The sequence below is a fragment of the Oryza sativa genome, chromosome 10 (genome assembly GCF_034140825.1).
Source record: "Oryza sativa Japonica Group chromosome 10, ASM3414082v1".
In the NCBI taxonomy this organism is placed as follows: domain Eukaryota; kingdom Viridiplantae; phylum Streptophyta; class Magnoliopsida; order Poales; family Poaceae; genus Oryza; species Oryza sativa.
The window spans coordinates 23,692,501-23,704,014 of NC_089044.1; the positions used below are offsets into that span (position 1 = coordinate 23,692,501).

Sequence of the window (11,514 nt, forward strand, 5' to 3'; positions counted from 1 at the left end):
AGCTTTTGTGAAGACATAGTAGGGTTTATTTATGAACAGGAAATTTGTGAAGACGTAATTAGCAGGGAAACTAAGCTGATGTTGGCAGGGCAACGCCAAGCGAAAGCAAGGAAACTAAAGCCAAACAAGACAAAATGACAGTCAACGACGATGCATGTCGTTTTTGCTCCTCAAGTACTATAATACACTTCCCCTCAAAAACAAAAATACTATAATATTCCTCCCGTTTTATATTATAAATCGTTTAAACTTTTTTCTTATCAATCTTCCTTAAGTTTAACTAAATTTATAAAAAAAAGCAAATCATTTACTTCAAATTAATTTCACTAAATCTGTTATTTCATTAAATTACTTCAAATTAATTACTCCATTGTCACGCCCCGAGCTAGTCCCGACTGGAATTAGCCCGTGACGCTCTAAATTAACCTGTTAATCGATACCAGTCCCAGGAAACAGTGCTGGTATCACAGGAAGATAGAATATCACAGCAACAGAGGTCTCTTTATTATAGAGTAGGAGTACAGTCATGTTGGGCTGCGGACAGATCCCGAGCTTACAACTGCATTACAAAAGGGAAACGGAAGCCGGGACTTGGACCAAACAACACAGGCGCGACTTGGGAACTAGGCCGAAACCCTAAAACTCATCGTAACCGGCTTGCTCCTGGAAGAACTCCTCATCAGCAGGATCCGCTTCATCTTTATCAGCAACTGGGGGGATATTTATATAGAGCAAGGGTGAGTACGGGAGTACTCAGCAAGCTAGGGGAAATAAGTGTTTAATGCAGGCTTCAAGGAAAGGCTGTTGTTTTCGTAATTGATTTTATTTGAACTCTTTTCTAAAAACATCTAGGTGAGTGCTTCTCAAACGACACGGTTGAGACAGTGCGTCCCGTCCGGTCGGAGTATGTGCAATGTATCAATCTTTAGATCTTAAAACAAGGTTGGCACCCGGCCAACAGCTTTTCAAACGGCCACCCGGGCCTAGCTGATCCCGTCAGCTGCTGATTTTTCAAACATCGAACCCTTTTTCACAACAGTAATTTCACAAGCAGTTGTCAAACAAAACTACGCTAGGAATCACCTCACATCCGCCCATGACCGTGGGCACGGCTGTTCGAACAGTTTGTTAACCTCTGCAGAGGGGGTACACTTTACCCACACGACATTACTAATCCGGATCACCCAGCCCGTGGGGATCAGCCACGTCGGGAGACCTCCAAGCTTTCATGACAAGGCATTTCCAAAGCCGACACAGGCTTACCATATGCCGACGAGAGGGGTCCCAGACCAACAACAGGTTAGGTCCCAGACCATACTGTGCCAGGAAGCCTAGGGGGTCCTCTCCGACACCACCCCGGCGAATCCACATGTCTCTCGGCATCATGGCTCCCCTGATAAGCTAGTTACTCAGCCAGGGGTGTCCCATTCCACCCATGTGGTCGTACTTGTCCTATGTTCGGATGAAATTCCAAGGAATCGGTCCTTAAGTGCGGGAGCGGGAAAACCGTACACCCGGTACGTTCCCCGGTCCGCGGTTTTAGAAATTCATTTAGTTCGCAAGCACCGACCTAGGTGTCGGGTTTTCCAAGTCTTTTGTAAAACCCAAGTTTTACCCAAGTTGTTTCTCAGATTTTAAGTTTGAAGGTGACCGTCGATACTCGCACAGAGTGCACGAATATCGAGGCGCAACTGGGTGGTTACAAGGGGACATGGTATAACAATTAAAAAAGGAAGGATCAAATGCAACAAATTAGGCAGGTCCGCCAATCTGCCTTGCAGACGGAACAACAGATTAAGTGCGATCCTATCAATGCATAATATTTTGCAAGCAATATAATTAAATTTCAAATATAGGCTCAAGATGTTCAAAGGTGGCTTGCCTTGCTCGAGATCTGGAGCTTGATCCTCGAAATCCTCGCACTGCGGGTCTTCGGGCTCCGGAACTACACGCGAAATGGGACAACTCAACAAACGGCGAAAATAAAGCCCTATTAATGACCTCTAAGCGTGCCATTAGATAGATCTCGAGATTTGGGGAATTTTGGAAGTTGAACGGAGTCAAACGGATTTACGGTAGGGAAGATATTGAATTTCTAAGATTATTGGATTTTTGGTCTAAAGGAAAAGGATTTAATTAAATCCTTTTTGGAAAAGAAAGAAAAGAAAAAGGGAGAGGGAGGGAATATAGACTTCCCTCGGGCGGCTAGGGCGCGGCCCGAGAGAAAGGGCGGCTCGGCCGAGCTTAACGGGCCGGCCGGCCCAAGAAGGTGGCCCAAGGCGGCCCAAGACGCGCGCGCGCGGAGGAAGGATAGAGAGTCTGGTGGACCGGGCTCACCACGCGCGGTCAGCGGCTCGGCTCACCGTGCGGAGGGAGCACGCGGCGCGGCGCTAGGGTGAAGGATGGACGTGGTGCACGCACGTGGTTCGCGGTGGACGCAGGTGTGGCGGGCCCACGCGCAGCCTCACGGCTCGCGGTGGAACGCGCGCACGGGGAGGGACTGACCGGGGTCGGCTCGACCCGGTCTAGGCTGAGCTGGCGCCGACGTGGCGCCTACGTGGCTGCCACGCGGGCCGGCGGGAGGTAGACGACGACGCCGGCCGGAACGGACGGCGGTCGACAGCGGCGAGCGACGGAGCGAACCACGGCGATACGGGCAAAAGCGAGCACACCGGGCGGTTGCACGTGACGAGGGGAGACGAACCAACGGCTCGGATTTGCTGGGGGTTGCTCGACGGCGGCGGATTGCGGCGGAGGCAACCGGCGGCGGGAGAAGGGGGAAACGGCGACGAGGTCACTAGGGGCTAATTCCCGGCGGCGAGAGCATCTACGCGGTTACGGGAATCCGATGCTAGCGTCGGATTGGGCGGAACTACGCCGAGCGAGGCCGGCGACGAGCGGCGCTTCCGAGCTCGGGCGGCGACGGCGGCGAGCACACGGCGAGCGACGGCAACGGTCGGGGCGGCGCCGGCTAACTTCGGGGAGACTACTCGAGCTACTACCGAAAGCTAAGGGGGGGGAGATGGAGCGAGGAGGAAGAACGGAGGGAGGCACTACCGTGCGGGACGGGCGCGGTGACGAGAGGCCGACGGCGCGGGAGTGATCTCTCCGGCCTCGGGCCGAGGAAGAGGAAAAAGAGGGCGCGCCCGGAGTCCCCTTCCGCGTCCACGAACGCACCGGCTCTCCCGGCGCTTGGCGATGGACGGCGGAGGCGGGACAGAGCACGGGAGCGGCAACAATGGCACGGAGGCGAATGGAAGAGGAAGGGAAATGGGAGGCTGGGGTTTAAATGGGCGGCAATGTCGGTTTGGGAACCGACTTGCGCGGTCAAGGGCGCGAGCTGGCGCTCGGCGGTCGCGGCCAAAGCGGCGACAGGGAGGATGACGCCGACGAGGAGGAAAAAGGGGAAAAGGAGGGGGAGAAAGGGGGCTTGCCCCTTTGCCGATTCGGGAAAAAGGGGGAGGTGAGCGGGGGCGACGCGGCAGAGGGAGGAGGGATGCTGCCTCCGTCCCTTGGCGGCTTGCGCGCGGAGTGGCGGGGCCAGGCGATGACGACGGCGATGACGGCGGGGCGGTTTGGAGCAGAGCGGCGACACTGGCGACAGGCGCGTGCAGAGGCTGACGGCGGCGGCGAACGGGCGGTCGGCCACCACGGCACGCGCACGCGGCTTGCAACGGGAGGCGCGGCGGATGGAGTGGCGCGGCTCGGGCACGCGCGCTGGCTCGCGGGGCCATGCGGCTGCGCGGCTGCAGGCGGCAGGGCAGCGGGACCGGGCAGCGCAGACGCGACGCGACACGGGCGGCAACCACGCGGGCGCGCGCGCGAACGAGCGCGGGGAGCGGCAGCGAGGGAGCGGAGAGGGAAGACTCGGCTCGGCGCGGGCGGCTCACGCGCTTGCGCGCGCGGCGCGCGGGCGAGGCGGAGCGGAGCTGAGCGGGGGGGGGGGGGGGGGGGGGAATCGGAGCGCGCCGGGGAGGTGAGGGGGCGAGAGAGAGAGAGAGAGCGAGGGCGCCCGGGAGAGAGGGGGCCGGGGGAGAGATGGGCCGAGCGGGATTCGACCCATCGACCTTGGGGGAGGCAAAATGGACTTTTGCGGAGGAATTTGATTTGGAAGGATTTGGATTCGGAATTGAACTCGACGATAGATCGGGGATTGAGATCTTGAGATGGCACGGACACTAGACAACAAGCGAAGAAACAAATTTCGAAATTAGGGTTTTTAGGAGATAATTTTCCCGCTAGGCGCCACGACGGAACGGGCGCTACATCCATCCATCCGTTTCAGGTTATAAAATGTTTTGACTTTGGTCAAAAAATCAAATTGTTTCAAGTTTAACCAAGTTTGTATAAAAAATAGTAATATTTTCGATCCAAGATAAATCTATTATAAAAATATATTTAATTATTAATTTAATAAAAACTAATTTGGTAGTGTAAATATTACTATATTTGTCTCTAAACTTAATCAAATTTAAAGCAGTTTGACATCTATAACCTAAAACGGAGGGGGCATTTAGATAGTATGCTTATTTTGTGTTGAAAATGTCACTATGTTTTTGATAAATTTAGTCTTAAAGAATTTTGACTTAAAGATAAGTTAAAACGATTTGTAATATTAAATGGAGGGAAAATCTTTTAATCTCCATCTCCCTGTATTGCTTCGTTGATTTAATGATTTCTTCTTCCTTCGGATAGTTTCCACATTCCAGTATCAGGAATGGTCCAATTGGGCCAAGAAAGAAATTGCTCTGCAAATAGTAATATGCCAGGCAGCTAACAGGAATTGAAGTTCAGACCTTGTCTGAACTTCTTCTCCTTCTTTCGAAAAACGAAGGGTAATTGATGCTTTCACATAAACATGCAACTGAACGAAGGGTAATGGAACATTGCATATTTGCATTGCATTGCATTATTCAGTTGTAACATTCAAAAGGCATTCAGAAGAACTGAAACATGAAGCGAAACACAGAAGGCATTATATTGCAGTAGACTGAATCAATGTGTCTGTCCAGATGAAAAGAAAAAGAAGAAGCTACTATAGTAGCAATGTTGTTTTTGTTGCTTGGATGCGAAGTGTATCACTGGTAGCAATGTCATTCTATTCCTCATCCTCCTCCACCTCGTGGAAGCGGAGATGCTTCCCCTCCGGCACCGGCAGGCCCCTCAGAACCATGGTGCAGTTCTCCACCGGCACATGCGCCACGTCCTCCCTCTCCATCTCGCCGTCGCTGTCGTAGATGAACCTGGTGTGCTTCCCCTGAAACGCAGGCAGCCCAGCCTTCTTGTCCTCCTCCTCCTCATCGTCAAACACAGACATCTTGCTCATCCCCTCACACAGATCATCAAAGCACTCATCATCATCATCATCTTCTGTTAGCCACTCCTCCTCCTCCTCCTCTGGGTCTTGATCAGTGAACGTGTCCTCGTCGCCCTTCTCGGAGCTGGCATTGACCTGGATTGACCAAGCCGATGAGCTGTCGTCGTCCGGTGATCTGTCGGTGCTGCTGCTGTCCTGGAACGAGAGGGACGACGACGAGAGCACCGAGGCAGCATTGGACAGGTCCGATTTCCCGGGGGAGTCGTCGAACACCAGTGCACGGTTGCACTCTCCAAGGTGGTTCTCCTCCGCCTGAGCTGGAGGTGGCGGCAGGGCATCTGCAATGACCTGCACCACAGACAGAGGGACCAAATCAGCTCAAGACCAATTGCAACAATAACTACACATGGATAGCTTCACAAACACAAACACAAACATTTGGGCAAGTAAGTTTATGCATGTACTACTGTATGTACTGCAAACACATGACAAATGTCCTTGTGCAGAGTTGGTGTTACAGGTCATGTAAGAAGAGCGATAAGCATCTTCTGGATCCTTTTGTCCAATCTATTTTGAATGCAGCAAGCCAGGAAACCAAACATTACTATCTTAGAACAATCCAACAGAATAGCACCCAGTGTAGAATCAATACCAGACTGAAGATATAGACAAATTGAATTTCATGTACAACACCTGACAAATGTCCTTGTCAAATCTGCATTACGTAATGCAGAGGTCGTGTTACAGGTAATGTAAGCGCAGCAATAAGCAAATACAGTACCATCTTCTGAATCCTTGGGTCTAATATATTTGGAATGGGCAGCAAGTGAAGAAACGAAATGTTATCCTAGAAAATGATTGCTGCGACGCATGGTTAATCGAACAGAATTCGCCTAATGTTGGATGTCCTACAGCTAGAACAGCAATTTCGCGCATAACAAAACACACACACATATAGATTGGATTGGATTGGATTATTTGAAGAAAATGATTGCACGCATGATTGATTGGTGGAACAGAAGCAAAGGAAACCATATTGGGAAGCAAGCAAGGGAGGAGGAATGGGGGGGGGGGGGGGGCAAAATTAGGTTAATGTTTACCTGCAGCTTGGAAAGCAACTCCTCCTCGAGGACGCATGGCACCGTCATGGTGAAGGCGTGAGGGGCGGCGGCGGTGAGGTGCGGCGTGTTGGCCGGCGTGGGGGCGAGGAGGTGGGCGGGCGACCTGGCGAGACCGATGGGCGCGTGGATGCGGAGGATGTTGGGGGAGGGAGGAGCGGCTGCGGCGCAGGAGGAGGAGGAGGAGGCGTCGTGGTGGACCTTCTGGAGGAGCGTCTTGACCTGGCCGCGGAGGAGTGCCTCGCCGGATCCGGGGGTGCGGCGGGAGGCCCTGGTGGGGCGGGCCTTGGCGGCGGTGGAGGCCGGCGTGCGGAGGCCCGAGGAGGCGAGGCCGACGATGGGGGAGTCGTTGGTGATGTCGTGCAGGGCGGGGCGCGGCGGGTGGGCCGTGGACGTGGCGTCGGGGGCGGCGGCGGAGGCCTTGGCCATGGAGCGGGTGATCCTCCTGCTGGAGAGGGGCGTCTCCATGCTTGGCTGCTTGCTGCTGCGTATGAGGAGGAGGAGGAGGCGCGAGACTGACAAGAGAAGAAGAGAGAGAGAGAGAGACGGACGGACGGACGGAGGCGGCGGCTGCTGCTGCTGCTGCTTTAAAGTTTAAACGCAAGTGCGTAGCCGTTCGTTCGTTCGTGGGTGGTGGAGTACAACGGTCGGTAATATGACCGTTGTCCCGTTCCGCGGCGCCGCTCGCCTCGCCTCCCGTCTCCGTCTACACGCCACCTACTAGCCGTTGCAACTAGGCCCACATACGTACTACGGCCCAGTCCATCTAGCACATGTACGCCTTCAACCTCAACCCTGGCCTGCTAGTCTCTACGGGCTGACACCAAGGCCGCATATAACTATTTGCCACCCTTACATTTAGCGTTTAACTATTTTATCATCCATTTGTTAATGAAACACGTGAGCTGAGTAAATAGTTGTGTTAAACATGGATAACTGAAATTGTGGGGACATACAAGTAGGAGTATCTATTTTATTCTTTAAGCTTTACATTACAATTAATCCATTCTAAACATAATTATACTATCATTTTTAATATTTTTTTGTGTTCACGATAAAGTGTGAAATTATATCTACTATATTTATTATCTAAAAAAATATCTACTATATTTCAAAAACACTAAATATAATTATTATTTTACATTTTCTAAAAAAAATGCTAGCCACTACACTAGTTGGAATAATTAATTAACTGTATGTTAGGGTGCGCAAAACGCGCCGTCGATCCTAGAATAACCAAAGCGCAAAACACTAGTAAAACGCACATGCCTTTGCTATGGGTAAATGCCCAGTCTATTCACTGGAATCCAAATAAAATATCAAAAAATGTCATCAATAACTAATTTGTAAAACAAGTTAAAAAGTTGGTGGTGGTAAGCTGGTGGCAAAGATGTCACCTATCATTATTATTATCTTTTATAGTATAGGAATTAACATGCATGCAACCCTTTTAAAAATTGAGATATAAAAGATCATAGGGTACACCCGGTTGATAGCAAAATCACCAAATAATTGAATCGAATCGAATCGAACGACCGAAGGAAATACGAGTATATATATGAACTGGAAAATGTGTCAGTGTGCACGTACGTACAAACTCATCATCGATCATCTAGAAGCAGGATCAACTGGTGGAATAATGCATGATTGAGATTACACAGTACTAGTAAATAAATTAGTCGATGCGCACGCCTGAACCAGTGGCGTATGTGGCGCTGGAACTGGATCTGCTGTTGATGACACGCTTGGACTCGCCCCATGCGTGGAAGTTGTCTTGCTCCGACTCGTCGCACTCCGGGAAGACGACGCCGGTGCCGTTGTAGCGCACCGTGTCGTAGCACGCGCTGTACGTCAGGTGCCGCGACCGGAACCGCCGCATGGAGCCGCGCTTCGCCGGCGTCATCACGGCCACCTCCGACGTCATCAGGCCCATGGCGGCGCAGTGGTCGTCGTCAGTACCACCGGTGACGACGAGGTCGGAGAAGACGGCGGTGAAGGGCGCGTAGGCGTAGTCGACCTTGTGCCTGCCGCCGTCGGTGGCCCAGGCGGAGCCGTCCCAGATGGTGGCGTAGACGGACATGGGCTTGGCGGGGTAGTCGCCGGAGGAGCAGCGAACGAGCTCGCGGATGGGGATGGCGTCGATGTAGAAGATGACGGCGGCGGGGGTCCAGGCGATGGCGTACGAGTGCGGGGCGGCGGTGGGGTCGAAGGGGAGGAGGTAGCGCTCCTCGCGGCCGCGCCCGGTGCTGCCGTTGCCGTACATGTTGGTCTGGACGTGCCATGCGTGGCCTCGCCGGTTGCCCAACAGCTCGAAGTCCAGCTCGTCGTGCTGCCCCGGGAACACGTCGCCATTGGACAGCTGCATGCATTGTATTCAAACATAAATTAATTTGTGATGTTTTTACTGGTCTCTAAAATCAACCCAAGGAAATACGTACAGTAGTACGTACTAGCAAACACGCACACGTAGAATAGGTGTAGCATACAGCCGTCACTTTTGAAAAAAAAAATCCCTCACTAAAGACACAAAATCTGAGTATACACATTATACATACTCCCTCCATCCTAAAACGTCTAGACATGCCTTATATTTGTAGTTCTACAATGCCCTAAAACATCTCATTCCAGTCTAGATTGCTATATTTTGGACGGATGTAATACCAACTGACATAATAAATATCATCGAAAATTTAGAAATTTTTTTAAAGTAAAAATCAGCTATTTTTAAGAGTATAAATCCGTTATACAAATAAATACAAACACATATGTATACTTTATACATATGTATAATATTATTGGAAGTATATTTTTTGAAAAAAATTTGGTGATATTTATTTGTTATGCGTACAAGATATATTTGTGTGGTATGTATACTAGTATATACATGTATTCTAGTATATATTTGTTTGCTTTTTGGCTATAAAATTGAAGAGGGGGAAAAAGGAAAAGGTGTGACAGGTACATGTCGCCTACCATTGAGGGTGAATAATCAATCTCCTCCACCCATCGAGAAGAAAAGAAGATTGGGCGGCGATTTTTGATTGATGGAGGCCGGGCATGGGCTAGCTACTATACCCTATTGCATTGCCCGATGTATATACTCCATATGCATAATATGGCCAATGAGTATAATGGATGGATATGCTGGGTGTGGCGGCATATATGCATATGTGCGCGCGTGCAATGCGCACTCACCTACTAATCGAGCGCGACAATAACAAACAAATAGGTACCTCAGCTATATGCGTGTAGTATGCACTCCCTCTATCTTAAAATAATCTAATCCGACATCATTTGAGTAGTGTTTTATGGGGTAGAGAAAATACGTGATAATTATCAACTCAAAATTCACATTAAAAAATATGTTAATTAGTAGGCTCAGCTTTATAACTTTGCGTTTCAGACAAATGTTTTGCAGGCTTATTTTCTTTGTAAATTATATACTATAGTCTCCGCGTTGTTGCTATGTAATTCTAAAAAAATATACTATAGTTGTTTGAAAATGTCAATTAATTATGTCCGGACAGAGTATAAGATAACTAGCTATAGGTTTATTAATATCCACCACCCATCTGTCGACCTTTCTCTATTGATATACATATTGCCTTTTGCCTTTGTCATCGCCATCCAAATTTCAAACCCACACAATTGCTTAGAATTTATGAACCAACTAACTTAACACGTACCAACTTAACGGACCAATTAATTAAGATGAGATGAGTGCACGGCTGCTACGTACGTCGATCTTTTGCAGGTGGACGTCGTCAACAAGATAACACCATGCTCGCTCGCAAAAGATCGATCGAAGTTGCAAAAAGAAATTAAATTGTCAACAAGATAACAGCGAGGGTACGTAGCTCCACCGTCCAAATTCATAATCGTTACAACGTACGTACTCCACACAAATTAAATTGGTTATGAGCTAGATTGAAGCACAAATTAGTTTGGGCACAAACAAATTAATTGATCATTAACTTTTAGTTAGCACTGATCAATTAATCGATCGATCGATCCACATACGTACGGTACGTATGAATTAACTTGGAGATAGCGATATCATAATTTAGAAAATTGAAGAAGGTTGGTATAAGACATACGTAGAAGGCGACGACGACGCCGGCGGTGTAGTCATGAGGAAGCTTGATGGAAGCACTGAAGAATCCATGGTGGTACGCCGACTTGGACACGAATCCAGAACCTGCGGCATATATATTTATCTCTAATTGATCGATGGACTGATCGATTGATTCTATACATGCTAGCTAGCAATAAATCAAATTAATTAGTATTCATAAATAAACAAATTACCGGTGAAGCGGTCGAGTTTGAGGAGGACGGTGCGGGCGTGAGGCGAGGGAACGAGGTTGTCCCCTCCGAAGAGCGGCATGTAGGCGGCGTCGAACCGCACCGGCGACATGTCCACCGCCGCCGCCGCCCAGCTCATCAATAACATACAGGATATCACAAGCAGGCCGCTCCATGAGCTCGTCGTCATCTTCGAGCCCTATACTATAGCTCTATCTAGCGCTAGCAAACTCTCAAACTGATCGATCAACGTAACTACTGCTCTGCTATAAATCGATCTGACCGTCGCGTCGTTGCATATATAATAATATGCAGAAAAGAAAGCAAACTGACTACTGGTACTCCATAAAGCTAAGCAAGGTGAACTTTTCGCAAGTCGTTCGTCTCCTGTGCGCGCGCATGTCTCCATCAACATATTTATATATTCAGCTCATTCCTCTCTCTCTCTCTCTCTCTTGTGTTTTGCGTAGACAGTTTAAGGCTTGGAAATTTATGGGCAAGCTTTGGTACAAGCAACGAGATACCTGCGCGTGGGATCACTTTACATCTACTCCTACTCAGTTTACATCGCTCCTACTCTGCTTCTGCTTCCTCCAAAAATATTATGGATAATCCAAAGTGTCTTATATTTTGGAGAGAATCCCTTATATGCCACTGAAAATTGGTCTGATCTCTTATATACCATTGAAAATTGGCTATTCCCTTATATATCATTGATCCAAATTTGCACATCCTCTCATTCCACTCCCGTCAGTTGACCGTGTATTGACCGTT

The 11,514-nt window shown here is 49.3% G+C and overlaps 2 protein-coding genes across 2 annotated transcripts; both read right to left on the minus strand.

Annotated features, from left to right (window-relative positions):
- Positions 1-4,876: 4,876 nt before the first annotated feature.
- On the minus strand, positions 4,877-6,927 carry LOC4349497 (uncharacterized). Its single transcript, XM_015758706.3, has 2 exons — positions 6,418-6,927; positions 4,877-5,665 (listed from the first exon to the last, which is right to left on the minus strand). Exons 1-2 carry the CDS (start codon positions 6,901-6,903, stop codon positions 5,099-5,101), a joined length of 1,053 nt encoding a protein of 350 aa, XP_015614192.1. The 5' UTR covers positions 6,904-6,927; the 3' UTR covers positions 4,877-5,098.
- Positions 6,928-7,972: 1,045 nt separating this feature from the next.
- On the minus strand, positions 7,973-11,204 carry LOC4349498 (probable xyloglucan endotransglucosylase/hydrolase protein 29). The gene is made up of 3 exons (XM_015757492.3): positions 10,744-11,204; positions 10,533-10,633; positions 7,973-8,794 (listed from the first exon to the last, which is right to left on the minus strand). The coding sequence occupies exons 1-3, from the start codon at positions 10,928-10,930 to the stop codon at positions 8,111-8,113; spliced, it is 972 nt and encodes a 323-aa protein (XP_015612978.1). The 5' UTR covers positions 10,931-11,204; the 3' UTR covers positions 7,973-8,110.
- Between the last annotated feature and the right edge of the window lie 310 nt (positions 11,205-11,514).